Source organism: Procambarus clarkii, chromosome 22 (assembly GCF_040958095.1).
Source record: "Procambarus clarkii isolate CNS0578487 chromosome 22, FALCON_Pclarkii_2.0, whole genome shotgun sequence".
NCBI classification, from domain to species: Eukaryota; Metazoa; Arthropoda; class Malacostraca; order Decapoda; family Cambaridae; genus Procambarus; species Procambarus clarkii.
The window spans coordinates 21,372,593-21,399,733 of record NC_091171.1 but is presented as its reverse complement, the minus strand read 5'-3'; the positions used below and the strand labels follow the sequence as shown (position 1 = coordinate 21,399,733).

At 42.6% G+C, this 27,141-nt stretch overlaps 1 protein-coding gene across 1 annotated transcript; it reads left to right on the top strand.

The window, feature by feature from the left end:
• The first annotated feature begins 275 nt into the window (after nt 1-275).
• On the top strand, nt 276-26,627 carry LOC123757616 (beta-1,4-mannosyl-glycoprotein 4-beta-N-acetylglucosaminyltransferase). Its single transcript, XM_045741429.2, has 3 exons — nt 276-389; nt 11,337-11,408; nt 23,870-26,627. The coding sequence occupies exons 2-3, from the start codon at nt 11,352-11,354 to the stop codon at nt 25,064-25,066; spliced, it is 1,254 nt and encodes a 417-aa protein (XP_045597385.1). The 5' UTR covers nt 276-389; nt 11,337-11,351; the 3' UTR covers nt 25,067-26,627.
• The last annotated feature ends 514 nt before the right edge of the window (nt 26,628-27,141 follow it).

The following is a 27,141-nucleotide window of genomic DNA, read 5'->3' as shown; positions in this document are numbered from 1 at the left end:
ATTTAAAAATAATTAATTAGAGTAAGTAATTTTAGAAAACTTTATCCATTAAATAAATGCCAGTGAATAAAAAGGAATACAATTTTAGTAATTGTTGAAAGACGTACAAATTTTAATTACATTTGGGAGATAATTCCACAATTTGGGACCCTTGATTTGCATAACATTTCTGCTTTGGTTAAGTCTCACTCTAGAAATATCAGTAATTCCAATTCAAATTACTTATTCAGGAAAAGTACTTGAAATGAACATAGAATATTGTTCTAAAGTGGTGTCAAGTCCACAGACTGTGTCGGTCACCATGTCACTCCCGGCCCCCACCCTTCCCCTCTCCTGATTTTTATTTTTAAGTCACAAAACGTAAACATTTAACCGGGAAAAATAATAAGGTAAGGAAGTTAATGCTTTTAAAATCAGTTTCGTACAATGTTAGTGTGGTTTTTATGTATTGTATTGGTCTTGGTTATACAAAGTGGCTTAATCCACCAGCGACAGCACTAAACTAGTTAATTTAATTCATGTATTCTAGACCCCGTCCTGTATGTTATGATGTACCTCGTCCTGTATGTTATACTGTACCTCGTCCTGTATGTTATACTGTACCTCGTCCTGTAAGCGGTAGTGGGAAAGGTTACGGAGGCACATTATGGGCTCAGGAACTGAACTCCTTTAACTAAGCAAGTTACAGCCTTCATAAGCTCGTTTCACAGCTCATTAAACAAAAACATAACTCTAACCAAGAATTTTTGCTTTGTTTAATTAGTTAATTATGGGCCCTACTCTGATCGTGTGACTGAGTGGCAGAATGGTTTGAGCCTCAAGTAATGGGTCCAGAAGTGGACCACACTGATCTATCTTGAGGTTATCTTGAGATGATTTCGGGGCTTAGTGTCCCCGCGGCCCGGTCCTCGACCAGGCCTCCCCCCCCAGGAAGCAGCCCATAACAGCTGACAAACTCCCAGGTACCTATTTACTGCTAGGTAACAGGGGCATCAGGGTGAAAGAAACTCTGCTCATTGTTTCTCGCCGTCTCTCGGGATCAAACCCGGGACCACAGGATCACATGTCCAGTGTTCTGTCCTCTCAGCCACCGGCTCCCGGATCTAAGGTATAAGCAAATTACATTTGTGGTGAGCAACTTGCCTATAATTTTCATAACTAATTCTGCACCCTTTGCTAAGCTAAAGAAGCGTGTTAGGCTTAACAAGGTCCTCCAAGGTCGGTGACTAGTTAATCCTAGACTGCTTCTCACAACAGTTACCTGACTCGGGTGTCTTATTTACTGCAAGATGAAGAGGCATTATAATTAATGAATTCACTGTGTTGGGGGACAAGAAGCCAGAATGTATTCATACATCTTAAGCTTATATTGAGTATCTTCCCCCCCCCCCCCAAGGTCGAATTACTGGCCCCACCCAGGATGCAACCCTACAACAAGCTGACTAACGCCTGAGTACCTACTTAGTGCTAGGTGAACAGAGGCATTAGGTGAAAGGAAATATGCCCGACCATTTCTGTCCCGCCTGGGATTCGAACTCGGAATTCTCGATTGTGTGCCTAGAACGAACCCGACTGTGCTACCAGGACCCTTATGTGTAAAGGAAATATGACAAAACGTCTGGTCTCATCCTCCCCAGGAATCAAACCCAGGACCGGTTGAGTATGTTAAGAGTCAACTCGTAACAAAATGAAACCAGAATGTAACCAGAATAATAGGTACCCAGGAGTTACATTCAACATAATAACTACGTCCTAAGTTGATGGCAGTCATTACATCTAAGTAATTAAGATGCCCGAAACGCTTTGCGTAATAGTGGCTTTAGGCATTGTATGTACTAGCTCTACCTATAAGTCTACCAATCCTTGTAAAAATTTATTGTATGTATGTACCTTACCTAAATAAAATTGTATTGTATTGTATTAGTATGACATTGACTCAACTTCAGCACTCACATACAGTACAACATAGAGCCAAAAAAGTATAAAAACTGTCAGTATACTGTTCTCTCTAAAATCAGATATTATGTTCCCCACTCTACTCTCCTCTCATCATACAACTCGTTAATCTATCCTTACATACTGTATCTGTGTATGGTACAGATACACAGAGTTTGTGCATTCACAGTTTGTAAATTAAACTGTGCTAATTTAATTTTGTTATTTACTGCAAATTTAACTACTGCAAATTACCTCAAGTCCATCATCACCCAGCAAAAATCTGCTATCAGAAGAATAACAAACTCTGTCTCCAGACAACACACAGCTCCCCTGATTAAATCCGTAAACATGCTAAACATCCACTCACTCCACACATTTTCTTGTGCTATTTTCATGTACAAAATCTTGTTCCTAAATGCTAATCCTGATCTGAAACTTTTCCTTGACAGATATAATAGAAACCATGAGCACCACATTAGAAATGATTATCTTTTGATATCCCTAGCATCAAACTAAATCTGTGCAAACACTATACAAATAAAGGGACCTAGTCTATGGAACTCACTCCCTAACAAATGAAAAAACTGTGCAGCCTATTCTGTATTCAAAAATAAGACTAAACAGTGCCTAATTTCATCCTCATTGTTTCCTATCTTGTGTTTCAAACACGCGTTGTATCTTGAGCTACCCACTCTCCCAATATTAGTGCCTAAGATACGCAACTTCACCACTGTAATCACTGCCATCAACTTATATCAAAGTTATTATGTTGAACACAAATCTTGCTACAATGTAACTATTAATATTCTTCAAATTTTGCTACAATGTACCTGTTAATATTCTTCAAAATTTGTTTCACTGTACCTCTTAATAATTATCTGTTAGGTTAAGGACCTGCCTGAAATGCTATGCATGTTAGTGCTTTTACAAAACTATAAAAATGCCTATGTTAACTACTCTCACAAACCCAAAATATATATAAATAAATAAAATAAAGTTTTATTTTATTTATTTAAATTCAGCTTGTTATGGGTGGCAACATTGGGGATGGGGGGTCAGTAATTCAACCTTGGGGAGACTTCGATGTAACCCTAACATGCTTAGGCTTATATTGAGGTTGCTTTTATCAAACAGGCACTGACTGCCTGTTCCCCAACACAATGAATTATTATTATTTTTTTTTACACATGCTAGACTTGTGCAAAATGACTCCCACTGAAATGATTGGGCATGTTTCCTTTAACCTAATGTCTCTGTTCACCTAGGCTTTGGGGTTGCACCTTGGGAAAGGTCAGTAGTTCAACCAAGGAGAGACCGTGATACAAGCCTCAAGTATATATTATATACTAGAGGTACTGTATATATACAAGTATAGTATACAATGGGGCCTCGACTTACGATGCTAATCCGTTCTCAGAGACGGATCGTAAGTCGAAATATCGTAAGTCGAAGCGATTTTTCCCATAAGAAATAAAGGGAATTGAATTAATCCGTTCCCCACCCTCCAAAATATTAACATACAAATACATTTTATACTGAATACAATGTTTTTTTCTAACTACAATACAGTACCTAAGTTTCTCTTACCTTTAATGGAGGCTCTTGATGGCGTATGGAAGATGGTGAATGAGGGGGGAGGAGGAGAGTTGTTACTGTTTGGAAGGGGAGTCCCCTTCCATTATCACATCAGGCAGTGATGTTTTCTCTGGGGTACTCTCTCTCTCCTACGTTTTGCCTGAACACCACTAGGACCTGGTTGTGGTTCAGTGCTTGTTTGTCTCACTACAAATTTGTCAAGAGACATTTGTTTTTCCCTTCGTTTTAACATTTGTCTGTAAAGATGCATCACAATGTCATTGAATAAGTTAAGGCAATGACCTACTGCAGCTTGAATTGGGCGAGTCGTTTCAGCAAAGGTTTGCAATTCTTCCCATGCTGCAAACATTTTCTTAATTGTTGAGGAAGAGACATTACTGTACTCTTGTTTTCTGCTCTATGGTCATCCTTACATGGGTTTTCATATGTTGAGTCTTACCACTGACTTTCCTGGGACTCATGGCGTGATATATAATAATTACTTTAATGTTCAAAATGCAAAAAATCACCACAAAGCGGAATTTCTTATAGGCGCGATTGTCACTAGCAGGCAGCTGTAGTAAACTGAGGCAAGATCGGCCGCATGACCGGGAACCACGCGCTCAGTCAACCCGAATGTGTACCAACAAATATAGGAAGTCGACGACACCATCGAATGTCGAGTCGCATTTTTCGATGAAATTTACATTGTAACTCGAAATTATCGTAAGTAGGGCAATCGTATGTCGAGGTGCCACTGTAGTTTAGTTTATATAATTATACATTAAATTAAATTAAATTCTTTATTCAGGAAAAGTACATACATACGTAGTTGATTTACAAACATATGTGGATTTATATATAGAGCTAGTACGTACAATACCTAACGCCACTAATACGCATAGCGTTTCGGGGAAACATATTTATATGTATATGTTATTTAGTTTATAGTACAGTTTAGTATAGTATAATTAAGTTCAGCAAACCTGTTGTCTTTCACAAGCTCGTGATGTCCACGAGCACATTATGGTGCTCGTGGTGCACTGTCTGAGTTCTCTGCAAACATGTTCTGGGTGACAATTGGGGCTCATGGTTTTTTGGTGTTTTAATTAGGTGCTTGCAGCTCTGTACTGGTTAATGTACCTTGTGGTGGTGTTGAATCAGTTGACCAAGCACTGAATCCCTCTGAGGATATTGGTTCCTCCTTCCCACTTTCCATGAATAAAACTTTTCCTGTTTGTTCTCCATGGGGGTCAGCTCGGGGAACTCCAACCAGAAATCCAATATGGAATGTAATGAAATTGGCTCCTTTTTCTTTATTGTACAGTATTGTGAGTCTTAAAAGAAATAATTATTATTTTTAATTAAAAAGATGTTGTACACAGGAGATAGCCACTAAATAAATGCTGCAGCAGACCCAGATAAAGAGGAAGTCTTGGTCAAAGAAGAACTGGGATAACAAACCAATATTCCTAGGCTGGAAGTAGTTGGAATTTTTTCAGCTGCTGACACAGCTACTAAATTCAATAGTTTCTTTTCTTCCATTGGCACCTCCCTTGCCTGGTTGATTATACCTGGTTGATGGGGTTCTGGGAGTTCTTCTATTCCCCAAGCCCGGCCTGAGGCCAGGCTTGACTTGTGAGAGTTTGGTCCACCAGGCTGTTGCTTGGAGTGGCCTGCAGGCCCCACATATCCACCACAGCCCGGCTGATCCAGAACTTCTCTTAGAAAAACAGTCCAGTTTTCTCTTGAAGATGTCCACGGTTGTTTCCGGCAATATTTCTTATAGTCGCTGGGAGGACGTCGAACAACCGTGGACCTCTGATGTTTATAGAGTGTTCTCTGATTGTGCCTATGGCACCTCTGCTCTTCACCTTGCAAATGAGATCCCAGCATTCCAAACAAATGTTAAGTGACTACCTCTCTGACAAGCTATCCCAAGTCTCTGTACCTGTCCCCGGCTAAACTCCTCAGATATTATTGACATTATCCTTTCACCTAAAACTAAATCCTGTCACCCTTCTGAGATACCAATCCCCTAATCTATAAAAAGGCCTCAATGTCTTTAGCTCCTGCAATAGTGTTGCTCTACAATTAATCACTGGAGCTCCGAGCCTTTCCAGATGCCTTTAAAATGGCTAAAGTCATTCCAACCCAAGAGTGGAGATCTCGTTGAAATCAACAATTTTAGACTAATAGCACTCTTTCCCACCTTATCCAAAATCTTTGAGAATCTCTTATACAAACAGCTCGGTTCCTTTCTTGATAAGCACAATATTCTCCGTTCTAACCAATATGGCTTCAGGCCCCATAAAAGCACCATGGTGCATGTTCTTAGAAATTTGCTTAACCTAATACATGCAGCTCTTGACAAAATGAGTACCAAATTGGTCTATTTGTTGCCCTACTTCAGGGTTTTGACACTGTTAACCACAATAACCTTCTTCTCAAACTCCAGCATTATGAAGTCAGAGTTCACTTACCTTTAGTACAGTGGAACTTCGACGAGCGCCTCAATTTACAAGCATTTTGAATAACAAGTTCGCCGATCGCCGACAGTTTGACTCGATTGGCGAACGCTCGTTTGATTAACGAGAAAACCACATGGTGCATTCCCTTCTGCTTCTCGCACATTCATGGACACCTCCGACGATGCAAATAATTTTGTTTGTTTTTTAAGATTCTATGATGCTGGGATGTAAAGAAGCGACTGCTGTGTTGTTGCAAGCATTGTATTTTTTTTGTAGAATAAACCAAAAAAAAAATTTAACAAAATTAAAAAAAAGAAAGAATAAATGTCAAAAAGGTTTGTTCAGTGTATGTCAGGTTGGCTGCTCCATGTTTCTTAAAAAAAATAAAAATTAAAAATAAAAAAAAATTGAACAAATTTGAAAAAAGGAAAAATTTCATAAAGGTTCGTTCAGTGTGTGCCAGGCAGGCTGCTCCATAATTCAGATTCAGATTCCTTATTCAGGTAAAGGTACATCCATTGAGTTACATACAAAATGATGGCTTTAAAGATAGAGATAGTACATACAATACCTAAAGCCACTAGTATGCATAACGTTTCGGGCAATTAATAAATAATTAATATTTATACTGTATTTATAAAATTATTATTATTTTTATATTAATATTTTTATATTTATAATTAATAAATAAATGAAAAATACAAAACAAATTGAACACATTTGAAACAAAAGAAAGATTGTTATAATAGAGCAGCCTACCTGACAAACACTGAACAAACCTTTATGACATTTTTCCTTTTTTCAAATTTGTTCAATTTTTTTATATATATGAAACATGGATCAGCCTACATGACATACACTGAACGAACCTTTCGCTATAAAAAATGAAAAAATATAAAAAGTTGAGGAAAAAGAACAAATGTCATAAAGGTTTGTTCAGTGTATTTCAGGTAGGCTGCTCCATGTTTCTTAAAAAAATTAAAAAACAAAAAAATTAACAAATTTGAAAAAATAGAAAAAATGTCATAAAGGTTTGTTCAGTGTATGTCAGGTAGGCTGCTCCATTATTTAAAAAGTTGAATGTAATATTGATGTTTTTCGGTGGTGAAACGGATTATTTTCATTTCCAATATTTTAAATGAGGAAATTCATTTTGAAAGACGAGCATTTCACATGACGAGCTCGGTGCCTGAACGGATTAAATTCATTAATCGAGGTTCCACTGTACTGTACAGTACTTACAATCTTACCTCAGTGACAGGCAGCAGTATGTTTCAGTAAATGCGGTTATTTCTCCCACTCTCCCAATTAATTAACATTTGGCGTTCCACAGGGTAATATACTTGGTCCACTCCTCTTTCTCATGTCAATGATCTTCCAAATACTACACAACATTTGAAGGCAATTCTATTTGCTGATGATACAACCTTCATTTTCTCACATGCTAACCAACTTATTCTAAATGCAATAGTGAATACTGAACTTAATCAAGTACATTTGTGGTTGAGTGTTACAAAATTACCCTTAACATTGACAAGATTTTTTTTATATTTTGTTGGTAACAAGTCCAACAATCAAATTGTTCTAAGAATAAAAATACCCAAATTGCAAGCAGAGTAGATGGGAAGTTCCTTGGTATTCACATTGACAACAAGCTAAATTTCCACTGTCATGTACAAGATATTACCAAAAAGGTTTCTAAAACAGTAAGCATTGTCACTATCTGATACCATGTTTCTTGCTCTGCCCTAGTTACCCTGTATTATTCACTCATTTATCCATATCTCACCTATGATATCTCTACATGAGGATCCACAACCCATAATTACCTCCAACTCCTAATTACTTAAAAAAAATCAGCAATTAGAACAATTACAAATTCCAGTCCCAGACTCTGCTCCTTTACTGAAATCCTTGAACATGATAAATATCAAGTTTCTGCACATACTCTCAAGTGTTCTCTATATCTATAAAACTCTAAATTGCAAGGCCAATCCTGACCTTATGCACTTCCTAGAAGGCTGTAATAGAACTCACGGTCACCACACAAGAAACAAATATCTCTTTGATATTCGTAGAGTGAGACTTAACCAAAGCAGAAATGCATTGCAAATCAAAGGGCCCCAAATTGTGGAATGACCCTCCCAAATTTTATTAAGCTGTACATCTCCCAACCAGTTTAAAAGAGAGACTAAAATATTTACCTTAATATCTTATAATCAATACCATGTAACTAATTTCATTCACACTTTCCCTTATTCTAAATTATTTTTGTGTTACTCTTTTCTCAAATTTTTATCTGCTGGGTATTATGTACTTCCTGAGTTATTGTCATCTAATTTCTTGCATTTCTTTGTTAAAGTGTTTACTTATGTCCTTTATGTTCCTGGTTCATTTAGTGTTGGGCCCATTGACTTTAAATTATCATATTACTCGATTTTCTGTTCGAAACAGAAAATTTTCTGTTCGAAAATTATGCCCGAAACGCTTTGCGTAATAGTGGCTTTAGGCATTGTATGTACTAGCTCTATCTATAAGTCAAACAATCCTTGTAAATATTTATTGTATGTATGTACCTTACCTAAATAAAATTGTATTGTAAAATTGTATTGTAATTGTATTGTATTGTAAACAAAATGTTATGAGAAAGAGTATAGTTGCTCTTTTAAACTACACCCTATATTTCTGTTCTGTTATTACATAATGTAATTAAACTACTGAACTGTTGCTTCAACTGCTGACTTCATATTGTAATAGTCTATGCCTGTCATCCATAAGTCATCCTTAAGTGTCACATCTTTTGCATTCATTGGTTATTTTCCCTCAAACCTTTATACAAAAATTTTGTTTATTTGTGTTTTTGTCTAAACACTTTGGGTAATAGTTGCTTCATAGATTGTGTAACTCCTGTCCCTACAATTTGTTCATTACTCCTTTATCATCTCAAGGCATGACACTGTTGATATGCTTGCTAAGACAGCCTGCAGAAAACCAGTGGTAGAAATTGATATGGGTGTTTCATTAGCAGTGACAAAGAGAATACTTAAACAAATATCTAATGAAAATCTCACCGACCTAACAAATTCACAAAGACCTGAAAGTTGTAGCATTAAATATTATGATAGATATCGTGAGGAGACATTCACATATGGGACTAATAGAACAAGAACCCGGCAATGTGATGTTATAGTGGCCAGAATACGCCTGGGATATAGACGTATCAGGCAGCTTTCTCAAAACCCAAATGTCGAGTACACAATGTGTCAACTTTGTGAAAGAGAAAACATGCACTCTCTTGAACATTATATTGTAGAATGTCCCATACTGACTGACTTTCGCCCTCCTGGGCTAAGGTATGCTGAACTCTGTAGTTACTATATGAGTACCGGAACACTTGATGATATATTGGACTTGTATCCAAGATTGACCATGTAATATATCACTTATTCAATGTTATATTCAATATATCATTTATTCAATGTTATATGATGTAACTATATAACCTGAGCTTGTAAAAGCACCTTCATCACCTTCAGTGATTAAGTGCTTAATTGCACACTAGTTTCTTTATCAGCTATCTCACCCTGTCAGAGTAAATGAGACAGATGTACAGTATGTGAATGCATGTGTGTGTATATGTATGTATATGTATGGGTATAAAGTATATATGGAAGCTGATCAGAATTACATTTCACCTTTGTGAATGTACATTAATGACACTATGTAAAAGACACATCAAACACTTTATGTAGGGCATACGTAAATCTGTGTATCTATGTATTTACGTATGTAGGTTAGCTTAGCATTTTAAAAGCACCGAATCACCTTCTGTGGTTGAGTGTTCAATAAACCCCTGAACTCTATGTTAACATTTCTCTAACCCTGTCCATGGAGGACAGAAGAAAATGTATATATGCTAGTTAGCATTGTAAATGTGTGGCCACGTCTGTGGTAGAAAATAATAAAAAAAAAAAAAAAAAAAAAACTCCTTTATTCTTTGTACACACATTCTTTTGAATAAAATTGTATTGTATTTGTATATTGTAAGGGTTAATAATGGAGGGCAAAACAAAAGGAGAATCACTAGAGAATTTTCAATCATTAGATTTGCCATCACTAGAGAGAATGGCAAAGATAATTATTAGTGCTATTACAAGTGCAGTATAAGGTATATGGGGCATGCCACAGAGGAAGAGATAGAAAATATAGTTACAAACCTTGCTAGACAAATCTACTCAGTTCAAGTGCACAGGAATGAAGTGGCTTTTGCTGTACTGTATTCTGTATATGCTATGGGCACTGCTATCATGTACAGTACATACATAAGGAAGAAAACAACATTGGATGGCAATGTATAGACTCATCAGTCATTAATTAAGCATTGGTTAAATTAATGCTTGAGAAGTATAAATTTTGGCCTGCTTTATCCTGCCCAATTCACCTATTCACTCATTATCATCACTTACCCTCCCAACTTATTTTGCTGTATTATCACTATCACTGTGTAACTATGATAGTGATCAGCCTTAGAGTTGTCAGTGCCCTTACAGACAAAATGTTATAAGAGCATAAGAATAAAGGGAACTGAAAAAGGCCTATTGGCCATACGAGGCAGCTCTTATTTATAACCACCTAATCCCATTCATATACATGTCCAACCCACGCTTGAAACAATCAAGGGACCCCACCTCCACCATTCCATGTGGCAACTGGTTCCACAAATCAACAACCCTGTTATCGAACCAGTTTATACCCATTGTTTCGTGTTCTGTCTTATGATGATACTTTTAATACCCTATTAATATCCCCTTTGTTTTGTCCATTCATCCACTTGTAAACATCTATCGTGTCATCCCTAACTCTTCGCCTTTCCAGTGAATGCAATTTAAGCTTTGTTAATCCTTCTTCATACGACAGGTTTCTAATTTGGGGAATTAACTTTGTCATCCTACGCTGGACACGTTCAAGTGAATTTATGTCCATTCTATAGTACGGCGACCAAAACTTAACAGCATAATCTAAATGGGACCTAACTAGAGCAAGATATAGCTGAAGAACAACACCAGGTGTCTTGTTACTAATACTTCGATTAATAAATCCCAGTGTCCTATTTGTCTTATTACGAACATGTATGCATTGATTTTTTGGTTTTAAATTCTTACTAATCATAACTCCCAGATCCCTTTCACAATCTGACTTATCTGCAAATAAAATCTACTGTCAGTTTTATGTTTCTGTGTATGGTGGATACATGCAACTGACACAAGGTGGTGTTCTGTGCATGTTATCTACCCTATTGTTATGAGCAAACATTGCCCTGTAATAAAGTGTAATACTTGGACTAATTTCCAGCAAAGGTACAGCAGGATGGTGCGGCTCAGAGTCAGATGCCGTTGTGTTACCCTAGCAATTTTAGTCTCACAGGTGAGTAATCTGAACACTTGTGAGGTTTTATGTAATAGTTGCTTAGAGTTGTACTTATTAATTAAAATTATGCTTGTACATATGAAGCTGAAACCTTATTTAATTTTTGAAAATTGCTGCATACTTTATATTAATCTTTACAGGTGGCATTAAAGTGAGTTATTTAATGATTATAAGTAAACCATTTGGGAAAGAAGACCAGTTACAAAAAATCATCTACACCAACTTTATGAAAGGATCTATCAAGTAATATAGTTTGCCAGGGTTATTGAGAAATACAGAACATGATATTTGACCATCCTTTTAACACTCAATGGATGCACAGTTGCTCAAGTGGCTGTGTGGGAGCCTGAACTTTGCCTGCGTGATTTTACCCTGGGCAGGGTTTGGCTCCGGGCTTTACCCGTTTTCTCTTGTGTCATCACTTTACTGCCACAGTGACCATGAGATGCTGGCTCTGTGGGCCCTTCAACAGCTTCTGCTTTGCGAGTTTCCTCTTTGGGCTTTTGAGATTTGGTTCTGTTGGGCCCTTCTTCCCTGTCACTTGACTTTTTTTTTTTTATGGACACCTTCACCTTGGCCCTAGTATGAAGCTTTGTAGCCATCACTCATCAGGCTTCTAAGGGCCATTGAAATTTAAATAAGTTTATTTAGGTATAAATACACACAAAGGGATGAGGTAGCTCGAGCTATAGCTCACCCCGTTCATTTACTCCGAGAATACCCAGGGCCATTGGGTAGATCCACAGCACGGTTTATGAGTTCATAGTGGTTTGGTATGCTCAGGTGCTCATTTTTTTCCTTCATCCTGTATGATCCAGCTCCACTTTGACTGCTCCCTGGTGGTTCATTGTCTGAATTGCAGGAGTAACTTTGGCGCCTTCCAAGTCTTGAAAGAATTCTTGTTTTTTTTGTTCTCCACAAGGTTCATATGCAGGACATGTCCAATGTTCTCTTGGCATAGGCTTATAAATCCCTATTAATACAATGTTTTTGTTATAGTAAGCAATGTAAACTGAATATGAACATGTTCAGACCATGCAAGATTTCATTATAACGAGGTTCATGTGAGTGAAGTCCCTCTGTACATGTGTTGCCTCGCCTCAGAAGTTGATATTTTTACCCCAAGTTATATATGATTTTATGTGTTCTTTATAAATAAATTTGATTAAAACTGTCATTTGTTATAGTTGTAGACTTAATGAGCACCTTACTGGCTATTGAATCATTTAATAACCTCAGTCATTTCATCACAGAAATCTAATACAAGATACTGTATATATATTTTTTTTGGGGTGTGCCCCTCTTACGGCTCCTTGATGCCATCTCACTCAGATGGCCCTATAACTACTACATTGCATCAGGTGTTGAGTTCAAATTGGCCTACCGGGGACCAGTATCAGAACCTGGCCACCACTCACACAGGTGACAAGGTGACACTTCACCATGTCTCTAGGGAACGCACCAGAAAGTCAGCGAACTTATACAGACCACTGGTGGGTTCAAAGAAACCAAAGTTTACAACCTGCTGAATGAACTTCCCCCAACAATGTAAACAAATGGTTAGAAATATCTGAAAACAACGATGCACGCATTTGCCCCATCCATTTCACTTGTTTGGGTAGGGAGGTGGGGGGGGGGTGCTGGCCCCAGACTGTCCACTGGCTCAAGCATCAGTTCTTCCACTGATGTGATGCCTTCCTGACATCTGCAGTAGGGCTCCATGGTCGTCAGTAAGCCGTGGCTGACCTCGATGCTTTTCAGCTAAGTGCTTCTCTGGACTTTGTCCTGTGTGCTTTGTTTTATACACTGTGGTTTAGCATGGTCTTGGCTTTTATAGTACTGTACTTAGAGCTGCATGTGTTCAGGGTTTCCTTCCCTGAGTGCATTCTGGTGCTGCTTCTGCACTGACAGAGTTCTCTGCTCTGGTGTATTCGGAAGTTTGCTCCCTTCGGGATCCTTCCTGCTTGGGGCGGTCCTTGCCTGTGGTGAGTCAGGAGTCTAGTTGTGCCTCTTTCTTGACCTGGGTCAGGAGCAAGTGTTGGCTGGTGAGCCGCTATATATGGCTCGCCGAGGTCAGCCTTCACAATTGTGCAGCCCAGGCTGTGTTGGCTTACTTTTAGGTCCAGCATAGCATTTCCATTGCCTGGGTATCCTGCTTGGTTTACCCTTCAGGCCTTGGAAATCCTCTACGGGTTTGGATGGTCTGTGGATATTCCTTCCAATCTCAGTCTCGATTCATGCAAGTTTGAAGGTTGTTCATCATCCCTACCATGGGGTGACGTTCATTTGTTCTGCCTCCACCATGCTGCCTGTTGATTTGACAGCAGGCTACAACTTAGAACTGTATGGGTTTGCACTTCCCATGTGGTTCACTTATATCTGACCCACCTACTATAGTTAGTGCATATCAGATGGCTACGGGTTTCTGGCAGGTTAGTTTTGCCCACTTGCCATGGTCTAGGTTGTGTGCCCAGCTCGATGCCCCGGAGTTGACCCACCTGGTGTTTAGAGACCCGGAATTGGAGCTGTTGAACTCTACCTGCACTCTGTCTGTACCTTGTCTTCCTTCCCCTTTTGGTGTGGTTCTTCCAGACACTGGCCCTGAAGTGTCTGAGGGTTCCCAGATCAGGGCAGGGTTTAGCTTTTGATGTGGCTTTGCCGCCTCTGGGGACAGCTCTTTTTCGATTTGGTCATGGAGACTGCTGAGGTTTTGAAGTTTACTGTACAGCCACCCCCCCTCTTCTGAAACCTGTCCCTTGGGCTCTGCTTTTCTATCCCAGGTGGTGGGCAAGGATTGGTTGGCTTGTAACAACCAACCTGGCGTGTTGCAAGAAGGAGAATCGAGCATGGAACACAGCCACTGCCTGGTTCCTGATATCAACAGACAAGGAATAAGTAAATTGAAGCACAAGCAGGGGAACAAGTCCCACAAGACTCCGGGTCGTAGGTGTCGCCAACCCAACAGGCAGCATGACAGAGGCAGTACAGTTGATAGTCACCCTGAGGCAGGGGCAATGAGCAACCTTCAACTTCACAGAAGGCGAGAGGCAAGATTCCCTTGTTTTTTATTTTTCTGAAGAAGTATCCATGGTACTACCGAGCCCCCCCCCCACAGAGGTTTCCAGGGTCCATAGGGTATATATTGAGGTTATCTTGAGATGATTTTGGGGCTTTTTAGTGTCCCCACGGTCCGGTCCTCGACCAGGCCTCCACCCCCAGGAAGCGGCCTGTGACAGCTGACTAACACCTAGGTACCTATTTTACTGCTAGGTAACAGGGGCATAGGGTGAAAGAAACTCTGCCCATTGTTTCTCACCGGCGCCCGGGATCAAACCCGGGACCACAGGATCACAAGTCCAGCATGCTGTCCGCTCGGCCGACCGGCTCCTACATGAGCCCTAGGGAAACCCAGGCACTGGGGCCAGCTAAGCCAGTAGAATCACTGTCTAGTAGCAGGCAAGCTGACTAGCAGGAGCAGCCGTTGGCAACAGAGGACTACCACCAAGAGCACCTAGGCTAGCCTAATAAGAGGCTAGGCAGACCTCCACTGTCTACTCATGGAAAAACACAAGAAACAGAAATAAAAAGCCTCTGAAGAAACTCAACAAGCATACTGGCAGCCAGAGAGAAGCATCGGCTGCCTCATTGTAGCAAGGCAGGCTGCACCAGCCGCAGTGCACCTATACCCAGCCAGTACCACTTTCCCACCTGGGGCAAGACGGAAAGCCCAAGACCCCTGACGTTTCCCAAGGGCGAGGACTTCCTCAAGCGACGAAGTCCTCTAGCGGGGAGTGATTCCCGAATGCCCCAGGAAGATAACCCTGAAATGCAAAGGTAGTACAGTGATACCTCGGTTTACGAATGCCCCTGTTTATGAACTTTTCGGGTTATGAGCCCGATTTCTTCGGAAAATTTGAATCGCGTTGCGAACTTTACCTCGGGATAGGAGTTTGTTGATACGCGTATGGTCGACCTAGCACGTGGTGGCACGGCAATCACTATTCAGTTTACCAGTGTCTCCCACCTAGTGACTATCCTGCCTGAATTTTTTGCAAGGATTTACAGTTTCTTTTCAAATTTTTGGCTATTTGAGCATAAAAGTTGTTATATATCTTGCCATGGGTCCCAAGAAATCCAGTGGTAAGGTTCAAGGCAAGAAAACACATGTGAAAATGACCATAAAGGAAAAACAAGAGATCATTCATGAACATGAAAATGGTACACGTGTTGTTGAACTAGCTAGGGAGTAAAACAAATCTTCAGGGGAGGAGGAGGAGGAGGCAGTAGAGGATGTCCCTTCCTTATTAATTAAGAAAATGTGTGCAGTATGGGAAGAACTGCAAAGTTTTGCTGAAAAGAATCACCCAGATAAAGCTTTAGCAGGCCATTGCATTGATCTTATTAATGACAATGTGATGTCTCACTACAGACAAGCGTTTCAAAGAAGGGAAAAACAATCTTCAAGAAAAACTGAGAAAATCATGCAGTGAGCCAGAAGCAGGTCCTAGTGGTATGCAGGCAAAACGTGCCAATGTGTGTATCCCAGAGAAGTCATCACTGCCTAATGTTATACAGTAATGGAAGGGGACTCCCCTTCCAAACAGTAACACCTCTTCTCCTCCCCCCTCCTCACCGTCTTCCATATGCCAACAGGAGTCATCAGTAAAGGTAATAACTTGTACATACTTTTGTAGTGAAGATTTGGATGAATTAGGTATAAACTTTACTTTGAAGTGAATTTTTTGGGGAGTCGGGAACGGATTAATTAATTTCGCTGCTTGGCGTTGGGCCGCCCCGAGTGTTTGGGTTTTTTCTCCCTTGTTTACCTTGGGGTAAGTAGTAGTTATAGCAGTGGTGGAGCGCGGGGTACTGTGTAGCTAGTTTTCACCTATAACAGCGGCCGGCTCTGTTCCCTCTGGGTACGTTGTCCACTTGCGTGGTTTTTCTTTTCTTTTTGTTTTTGCCTGGTGGGGGGTCTGCCTTGTGTTCTCCCTCTCCCTTATATTAGTTTTTTTTGTGGTGGTACCATCCTGCTTCGCCCTCGTGAGTGGACACGTCCCGTGGGTTCAGTTTTTAGCAGTTTGCTTGGTAGTTTAGGGTGCCGGTTAGCAGTGCCCTGCTTGGGATAACCCTTAGCAGACCCAGTCTAGAGGCCCTGGAAAAACCCGCAGGGGCCCTCGGGTCCGATGGAGGAGACCCTAGCGTCTTCTCTTGCTTTGTGCGTGTTTGAGGGTTGCTCTGTCCCCCTTGTCTCATGGTGACTCTTATTGTTTTTGCCTTCGTCATGTTGCCTGTTGGGTCGGTGACACATTTGACCCTGAGCCCTGCGAGCTGTGTTGCTTGTTCGTGACTCAATTCACCGAGGGTGATGATGAATTGCTTCGGGTGCAGGCAGCTCGTGCATTGCAGGGTAGGTTTAGGTTGTTGCAATGCGCTCGAGTTGTCTCTTCCCCAGACGCCCTGAGGCTGCCCTGCTTTGTCTATAGGGACTCGGACTTCGGGGTGTTGGTCGCTTCGGCCTTGGTTCCATCCGCGCCCCCTCGTTCTTCCCTTTCGGTGGTTCATTTGGTCCCCTCCCCCTGTTTCCGGCCCCCCCTCCCTGCTTCCGGTCCCTAAGTGTCTAAGGGCTTTGGGGTCGGGTCAGGGTTTAGAGGTTTCTGAGACTCGGGCAGTTTCGGGGGTTGCCCCGTCCGGGGTGTCTGTGGAGGCATTCGAGTCTGTTCTTCCTGCCGATGCTCCGGGGTCTGACCAGTGGGCCCCTTCCCTCCCAGCTCTTTCGGCTGCCCCGGCCTTTTCTTGTGGGGCTGGGGCTTTGGAGGACGACTCGGCCCCGGGGCCTGGTGTGGAACTTCCCGGGGTTGGGGAGGAGCTGACTTGGGGGGCCTTGGGCTCCATTGGACTCTGCTCGGATTTTCTGTCCTTCTGGGTGGGGCTTACTGTTGCAAGGAGTGAGGTTTTCTTTTCCCCCCTCTGTGTACGATTTGGACTTGGTTTCTGCTCCTCCCCGAGTTCGTTCCATGTCCCTGTGGATTCTTCGGTTCCGTCTTTTCGGCAGTTTTCGGCTTCCTGCATCTCTCCGCCCGAGGTGCGGTCGGCTCTCGCGGCTTACCTCCTGCATGACCCAGAGTACGCCTCCATAATGGATCCTCCTTCGTTCAGGTTTGGATCTTTGTGTCATTACTGGGTGCATTATGATGTTCCGGGGTCATCCTGGCTTGCTGACTGCCCCTTGTTTTCGTTGGATGCTTGGGACTCGTTCTGTCGGACCCGCACGTTTGAGTGGCACGAGGCAGTGATGGTGGTCCAGGTTTACCTGGGGGGCGATTTTGTGCATCTTAATGAATGTCTCTTCGCTCCTGCCCTTTTGCAGGATGTTGGTATGGTGCAGCTCCATGTGCAGGTTCCTTTCCTGTTGGCTGCACTTGTGGCTGAGGACTTGCGTGCTTGTGGCTTTCTGGCTTCAGTCCTGTGTTTTTTTTCCCTCCTGGAGCTGTCTTCGGATTGGCTTGCGGAGGATGTAGAGGCGCTTGGGGCCGTTCCGGGGTCTGGCGCCTTGGTGCGACGCCCTGGCTACTAGGGCATCGTCTGCCATGTTGAAGCTGTTTGCTCCGATCCTGCGAGAGGCGTTGCTGCGTTTTTTCGCTGCGCATTTCGCGTGTCGACTGGCAGTCCTTGCTTCCTCCTTGGAATCCGCTTGGGCCCTGGTTCTTAGGTTGTCTTCTCCCTTTTGTCCTCTGCTTTTTGAGGCTTCTGCGGTTGAGCGTTATATTCAGGCGGCTTCTACCACTTGCTGCCCTATGTCTGAGTTGTAGGTGCTCCGGGGGAACCAGGGGGCTCCTTCCCGGCGGGGTCATGCCAGGACTCACGGTTCCGTTCGTCGGGGTAGGCCACAGGTGTCGGGTTCGGCGCCGATGCCGCCTGCGGTCCCACCTGTGCCTCGTCGGTGTGATGTTCGCTCTGCGCACAGGTCGGGTTCTCATAAAGGGCAGCGGACCTTTTGCGGTTCGCCCCATTGACGGAGCGATGGGGGGGGGGGAGGCTTGCTCTGTTCGTTCACGCCTGATCTCGCGATTTGTGGGCATTTTGGGTTGTTTCTTGCTGCCTGCGGTGGTGTTGGGTGGCTCCACCTCCTTCAAGGGGGGGGGGGGGAAGGATTCGGGGCTGACGTGTCAGGCTTCCTCTCCTGCGCTCTGTTGGGCCATCTCTGAGTGGGTGCGCTTGGGTGTAGTCGAAACAGTGACGTCCCTCAGGTGGGTTTCCCGCCTGTTTCCAGTTCCAAAACGGGACTGTGCGAACCTGCGTTTCATTCTGGACTTATCCTGTCTGAACCCTTGGGTTTCTTGCCCCTCGTTTTGGATGATCACTCTGTCCCAGGTCCGGCTTCTGTTGGAGCCGGGTGCTTGGATGGTGTCCCTGGACCTCAAGGAGGCGTATTGGCACGTCCCTATTCATCGGGGGTTCAGGGACTGGCTCGGTTTTATTGTGGGGCGTCAGTGCTACCGCTTTCGTTGTCTCCCTTTTGGGTTGAATCTAGCATCTCGCATGTTCACACACCTTACCCGGGTCGTGGTAGCCCGCCTGCGTCTGTTAGGTGTTCGGGGTGTTGGCTTACCTCGACGACTTACTGGTTTGGGCTCCCAGTCGGTCTGCGTGTCTGCTCACCAGGGATTTGGTACTTTCCCTGCTCGCCATAATTGGGTTCCAGGTGAACTGGCGGAAGTCCCGTCTGGTTTCCTCCCAGGTTCGGTCCTGGCTGGGTCTTGTGTGTGACTCTCGGACCACTTCCTTGTCTCTTCCTCTGGAGTCTCTCCTTTGGCTGCGGTCTCGCCTGTGTCTGTTTCTGGGGGGCTCTCGGGTCACCCGGCGGTTGCTCGAGGGTCTGTGCGGGAGCCTGAACTTCGTGATGTTGGTCTACCTGCCGGGTCGGGTTTGGCTTCGTCGGCTGTTCTGGTTCCTTCAGGGACATCCCTTCTGCCTCTCTGGGGGCTTTATGCCAGCTGCTGCGTCGCCGTCTTCCTTTTCGTTTTTTTGGGGGGTTTGATGCCTTGGTGCCTTCCCGAGCCCTCGCTCGATGTGTTCACGGATGTGTCGTCTCTTGGCTGGGGCTTTGTGACCAGTGCTCACCAGGCCAACCAGGGGCGGTGGGGTCCGTCCTTCCGTCAGGTCCACAGCGCGGTGTGGGAGTTCGCAGCAGTGTGGTTTACGCTTCGGAGGGTTCGGCTTGCCCGCGGATCGACGATCCGGGTCCATTCGGACTGCTCCCCTGGTGGTTCATTGCTTGAACCGAGGGGGGTTCGATGCGGTCCTTGGCTCTCCTGGCAGTTCACGTCCGGGGGGGTGTCCAACATCCTGGTGGACGGCCTGTCCAGGTTCGTTCCCCCTCTCCACAGAATGGATGGTCGACGCCGACTCCTTCAGTTAGCTCTTCCGGATGTTCGGGCACCCGAAGGTGGACCTCTTCACGTCGGTGTGGTCGAGGTGTCTTCCAGTTTATGTGGCGCCCTTCCCCGACTGCGAGGCTGTCGGGATCAACGCCTTTCGGCAGGACTGATCGAGGTGGGGGTTCCTGTGCCTCTTTCTTCCCGGTTCAGCTGTTGCTCCAGGTCCTTGCTCGCTTGGAGACTTACCAGGGGCGAGTAGTTCTCTTGGCCCCTTGGTGGCCTGCCCAGCCATGGTTTTAGGTGCTGCTTGCCCAGTGTCCGAACCTGGAGGTTTTTCCGCTGCTCCGCCTCTTTCAGGAGATCGGCCCGGTCCTGTACAAGACTGGTTTGCTCTTCTCTGCGAGTCATCGCGTTTGGTGTTTTTGACTCGTGTTTATCACCATCTCTATGGTGATCAGGTGGGTTGGTTTCCAATCCACACACAAGACCTTGTTGGTTTCCCACTTGCAGGCTTCCTCTCGGCAGCAGCATGAAGTTTTCTGGCAGTCCTTCCGATTCTTTTTGTCCCTTCGTCGTTGTTCTTCGCTTTCAGTTCGGGTGGTGTTGTCCTTTCTCTCTTGATTGTTCCAGGACCATCATCTTATGCCTAATACTGTTGCCTCGTATCGTGTGGCGCTGGCGGAGCTGTTGTAGCTTGTTTTCGGTATCGATGTTACTTCTGCACCGCTTCGCAATCTGTCTCGTGCATTGTTTTACCTCCGGCCTGCTCATGCGTCGCCTGAGCCGTCCTGGTCTTTGGACAGAGTGCTCTCCTATCTTTCTTCTCCTCGGTTTGTTGTGGCCCCTTCGGTTCCGGATTGCTTTGCTAAGGCTCTTTATTTTCTATTGGCATTGGCCTCTGGGGATCTTCTTGCGGAGCTTCATGCTCTTCTCAGGCGCAGAGGTTTTTGCTCCTTTCGTCGGGATCATAGGTATGTTCGTCTGCAGCCGTCTCCCTCTTTTCTGGCGAAGAATGAGACTGCTGCTTTCCAGAGGTGTCTTTGGGGTTGTTGATGCTTGGTTTTTCAGGCCGGGGGTTCACCATGTGTTGTATCCGGTTGCGGCCCTCCACCGTTAACTGCGCGCCACGGCTTCTGTGTCTGGGGACGCGCTTTGGGTTGATCCGGTTTCCCTTCTTCCCTGTTTGCGGATTCGGGTCTCTCAGGTCGTCCGCAGGGTTATTAAATCAAGCCAGCCTGCGGTCTATCCCCGTGCCCATGATGTTCGTAAGTTTGCTGCTCTTGCTGCCGTCTTTGGCAATTTGTCTTGGGCTGATATTCGGGCACGGGGCTTTTGGCGGTTGAACAGGATCCTGGCGGCACGCTACCTTGTGAACATTCCTGGGTCCAGTCGAGCCTGCATTGCTTTGGGTCAGCGATTGCAGCCCATTGTCTCGACTTCAAGTTGAGGAGTGGAGCACCGACCACCTCCCAGGTAGGTCTCCTTTTTCTTTTGTAGTCTTTGGTGAAGTAGCTCCGGGGAGCCGTAGGGGATCCCCCAGAAAACCTGCATTGAATGTAATGAAATGCCATTTTTTGGTTGAGTCTCAGAGGCTCCCTGGCAACCCTCCCTCCCTCCGGTCGGCGGTTTTTCGTGGTTTTTTATATCCAGCCTCAGAACTGGGGCGAGGATCACCGGTGCAAGGGTCTGGGGCTCCCCCTTCCCCCCTCCTGGGGAGGTGGGGAACTGCACAGACATGCGGCGCGGCTCGTGTGACATCATGCTTGTTTCCTCGTTTTTTCTTTGGGGAGTTTTGCCCACTCGTTTAATGATTTTTGTTGTTAACCAGAATAGGGGTTTGTTTTGTGGCGCTTACCTTTCTGGGTGCCTGTCCCAGTTGATGGCAGATATAGAATGCTCCAAATCATATGTGCATTTCTATGGGCCATTGCTCCCCGTGCCTCTCTGAGGGGGCCAGGTTCTGGCTCGTGGTCCCCGGTAGGCCTAGAACTCCACCTACATCGACTGGTGCAAAATAGCTAGGGTATCCAAAGGATACCTGATCAACCAGGCTGTGACTCGTACGTCAGGCTGCGAGCAGCCGCGTCCAACAGCCTGGTTGATCAGTCCGGCAACCAGGAGGCCTGGTGGACGACCGGGCCGCGGGGACGCTAAGCCCCGGAAGCACCTCAAGGTAACCTCAAGGTAACCTCAAGGTATCCATATCAGCCATGGATAGCTCCAGGGAGCCTCCGGGACTCGCCCAGAAAATGGCATTCCATTACATTCAACTGTGGTTTTTTCAATTTTTTTTTTTTTTTTTTTTTTTTTTTTTTTTTTTTTTTTTTTTATTTTCCATAGAAAATAGAGCAGCCTACCTGACATTCACTGAACGAACCTTTTAGACACTTTTTCTTTTTTCAAATATTTCATTTTTTATTTTTTTATTTTTTTTTATTTTTTTATATAAAATGGAGCAGTCTACCTAACATCCACTGAACGAACCTTTTAAACACTTTCTTTTTTCAAATTTTTTCAATGTTTGTCTGTAGTGATGCATCACAGTGTCATTGAAAAGGTTAAGGCAACGGTCTACTGCAGCTTGATTTGGGCGAGTCGTTTCAGCAAAAGTTTGCAGTTCTTCCCATGCTGCACACATTTTCATTGTAAATGAGGAAGGGACATCCTCTACATCAACAACCCTTATACCATTTTAATGTTTACGAATGATCTCTTGTTTTCCTCTGTGGTCATCCTCACATGTGTTTTCTTAGGTTGAACCTTACCACTGACTTTCTTGGGACCCATTCAGTTTTACAGTGTCCCCTTTGGTCAGGGATTCATTTAGGTAGTTCTGTTTGTGTTGGCCCTGACCTCTAATTGTATGGTTGGTAAACTTTATGCTCCTCCAGAGGCAGGTTTTTATTTTTTTGTTTATCAGCAGCTGGCTCCTCATCTTGCAAAGAACGAGCTGGCCAGCTTTTGGAGCGGGGTCCTTGCATTGTTGCTGCTGTGCCTGGTGGGGCTTTTGGCTGCTACCTTTATGCCACCAAGTCTGCCTCAGTGGATGTGCTTTGTTGGTAAATTCTGCTTCCTTGGTTTCCTTCTCTCTGGTTTGTCACTGTTTTCCTTTTCCATGGGTAGTTAGCATCAGGAAGCCACAAGGGGCTTCCCTCCAGAAAACCAGCATTGAGTGTAATTAAATGCTAATTTCTGGGTGAGCCCCAGTGATTCCCTCATTCCTCCCCCTCCCTTCCATCTCATCGGTTGGGAAAGGTTGTGTGTGCATCTACTCCAAAATTGATGGCTCGAGGCAGTGGATACGTGAGCCCTGGCCCCCTTCTTCCCTTCCCCCTTCTCCCCTTCCCAAACTACTGGGAGGTGCAGGGTGAACGTGCGCACCCGTAGCCAATACCAAACTTCATGCAGTACTGGCAAACATGACATTTCATCTTTTCCTTCTTCATATTATTACAATTGAAAATGGAAATCTTAGCTCACTTGTGTATTGGCCACAGTAAGTTGACTGTGACCCTTATTGTTCTGACAGCCTTGTCTCACATATGATCTTTATTGCATATACTACTTTTCAGTTGTCACTTAATACTTGCTTACCCTTAAAAAATTGCTTATCTAAGTGCTTTACTGGTTTAAAAATTGTTTATTTAAGTGATATACTGGCTAAAAAATTTACCTTAATAATTACTGTACTTCAATTATAAATAATATAATTAATTATATTAATTATAATTAAGTTATTGAGTGTTCATCTAAAGTATAGAAAAGTGAGACTTATATGTTCTTATATGCAAATATTCCTGTACAACATTATATTGCGAACAAATTGATACCAAATTAAATGATGTAGTACGAAAATTGAAGTGAGAAAGCTGAAAAGAGAATAAACATTGGAGTGGTGAGTTGAGCTCATGGGCAATGCTCAGGCTACCTTGTGGTGGGCAGCAGGTCGCCCGCCGAGCCACCAAAAGTGTTAATATACTTGTATACCTGTATTTATTGTTGTAATTGTCTATTTCACTGTAGGTAGATTGTAATACAGAAATTAACACAAGATTTTTATTTTATTTGATTTTTCAGATTTTTGTGGGAATTTGGTTCTTCTCACGTCACCTTGATCCATCGAAGGAGTTCCTCAGGCGCTTGTTGAATGAAGGTGGGCAGAGCATTTTGCACTTAACAGATCAACAGATGTCCAATTATTATTATCTCTTTGGTAAAGACATATGTGTAAAAGCAGGGACACTGGCAGAAAAGAGCTCTGAAGGTAATTGTGTGTGTAAAACTGGTTGGTCAGGGCGAAGGTGTGGGCTTCCTGGAATAATACAGAGAACTGAGTGGATGCAAAATCCAGAGCTCTCAAAAAACTTACAGCTGAAAAAGAGAGTGCGGCGAGTAATTTTGGTGACATCATTTTCTTATGAATTTGATATTTTTGAGATAAATGTAAAAGAGCTTCATGAGCTTGTAGATGTGTTTGTTATTGGAGAAGCTAACTGCACATTGTGTTATACAAAGAATTCTCTCTCTCTCTTTAATAAACTAAAAGATGGCTGGCTTAAAGATTTTCAAAGCAAGATTATATATGTACCTGTCCATGATAAAGATTTAAAAAATGGTTCCTTTATGCAAAATCTTGTTCATTCTGGTCTACGGTTAGTGAGCGATGTCCGCCCAGATGACCTGCTCATTCTGACCTCTGGTGAAGAGATCCTTAATCGTGATATAGTTGGCTTTTTAAAACTTTTCCAAGGATATCCATTGCCAGTTATGTGTCAGTATAGGAATTATCTTTATGGGTTTTACTGGCAATGGATAGTAGGTGACTCGAATATTACAAGACCACAAACTTGTGCAGTATCTTTCCAGTTCTTAGCCAATGCCTTTGAATATCAGGTGCCTCGGCTACGAACAGGAAAAATTCTAGAAGAAGATCTGAATTTTTTTACCACCAATGAACAACCAGTTGCTGAATGGACAATTTCAAAAGCTGGATGGAGATGTCATTTATGTCTTTCTGTTCAAAATATTTTCAATAAATTCATGGACTACCCACAAAACCTTCGGCCTAAATGGTTCACAGAGTCTTCTTCCAACATGCTGCCTTTTATTCAGCGTCTAATAAAGTTTGGGCAAGATGAAAATCTTGATCCTGTAGGACAAGCTGAGCTTCCACGGAAAGAAAACTTACCTTCATACTTGTGGAGCAACAAAGAAAACTTTGTACAATTGGTAAAAAACCCATATGAGACATTGTCCATCCATAATGTTGTTTAGTGCCTTGCCTTTCATACTTCGTGCCAAATGAGTCTGAAAGGAGAGAGCTTGTTTTGTGTAATGCACTGATACCTGATGATGTATTCCTACGTGGCTTCTGATATTGCCCAATGTAACTTTTCTAGCAAAATATACTTTTATATACTCTATAGGTTAATTGTACATAAGGCATAAAATTATGATTTTTGAGATAGACTGTACATAAATTTATCTTGTTTTGCTGTAGCGAAACTTTTTAATTAATTTGAGACGAATATAAACACGGCATAAACTGTTGATAATCACTTAAACTATAAATACATGTACAGTAAACTTTCTTGTTATTGCACCAAGTGTGTTGTTACAGGGTGTATATATTTTCATAAAAGGTATATTAAATAATTAAATATTTTAGTGCATTTACATGGCTAAACACAGGAATTGTTAGCTTAGGATATGCAGTCTATTTCTGAATGAGTTTTGATTTTTGTAACCTCAAGGCTCTTGATAAACTAAAACTGATCAATTCTTTGTACAGTCTATTGATTTAGATCTTTCTGGGTTGAATGTTGGTAAGCTTCACCTGTTCTGTCAAGAGTTCTGTTTAATTGCAGATCATTAGTCAACTCTTTTGTAATAGCTGCAGTCACTCCACAAAAGAGGAGAGAAGTAGGTAAATGACAGTTATATTTAGTATTATAAAGAATATATTTGGTGATACTGTACTCACCTAGTTGTGCTTGCGGGGGATGAGCTCTGGCTCTTTGGTTCCTCCTCTCAATTGTCAGTCAACTGGTGTACAGATTCCTGAGCCTACTGGGCTCTATCATATCTACATCTGAAACTGTGTATGGAGTCAGCCTCCACCACATTACTGCCTAATGCATTCCATCTGTTAACTACTCTGTATGGCTATGCTCATTACTGTTTCCTGTGTAACTAAACTGCTTCCTAAAGTTAATCCAGAATCTGCATAGAAGAATTTTATGGTGACAGTGAAAATAATAACCATTTTGAGATTTAATATCATGAGCATTTATACATTAGCTCCTACACTACACACCTGTTGTGTAAGACTTCTCTTGAGCACATAAAAGAAATTGTTCTGATTTTTTTTTTGTTAATTTGACATTGTTAATTATCATCAAGAAGCCACAAAAATCCAAGTAAAAAGTCTCTTATCTCTTGTGGTTTAGCTGCAGTTGCCTGGAGAAGTTGCTTTTTTTTCCAGTAAAAATAAGGTGAGGTGCCGCTCAGGAATAACTTTGTCAGTTTATTTTCATTCTTTCTCACTTTATTAATTTACTTTTTCATTCTAACAAGATATATGGATCTGTCAGTAGTGGTGTTCATTATGTATAACTTTAAAATATACATATGAACATATATATGTATATAAATATATGCGCACCATGTATTTATTCATACTAATTTACATACACCGTATTTGCCGGCATAAAAGGCACACCTCCGCATAGAACACCCCCTAATTTACAAGGATATTTTGTGGAAAAAAAACATTCTAGTACATTTCATCATACATTTATTGAAAGATATTTTAAAGTGGATTTTGTACCCCAACTCTTTCCTCCTTTAAGATCAGCTGTATAGTTTTTTATATTTTGGGCAAAAGAATTGCTATACAGGATGTGAAACTTGTATTTCTGGATGTGATGTTTTGTGTCGCCGCATCAGGCCAACAGGGCGGCACACCCGGTGGTGGCGCACCATCACAGCGCTCTGGTTTTGTTGTTATTCAAGCATTGCAATTGACTGACAGGCGGATGAAAGTTTAACATTCCTTTCAAATTTCTAGGAGTATTTTTCATTTAGATAATGAATAAATGTATCTTAGAAATAATCGTATCGTTAAATAATGTATGGCATATATCAGGTGTGGCTTATGTATACTGGGTAAGGTGGTGAGATGATATGAGCTTCCTTCATAACTGCCGACGTATCGTAAGCAATTTTTCGAAAGTTTGTGATAACAGACTGTGATGACTCGGCTTGTTTTCAATATTTTTTTTATTAGTAACACAATTTACTGTAATAGTTTGGCTTGTTTTCAATATTTTATTATTAGCAATGATTTT

What these genes read in the sequence shown, in the direction of transcription:
- LOC123757616 (XM_045741429.2), top strand. Translation starts at nt 11,352, where the DNA reads ATGGTGCGGCTCAGAGTCAGATGCCGTTGTGTTACCCTAGCAATTTTA. An exon ending in TAGCAATTTTAGTCTCACAG is followed by an intron (nt 11,409 to 23,869) that starts GTGAGTAATCTG and finishes TTGATTTTTCAG; the next exon opens with ATTTTTGTGGGAATTTGGTT.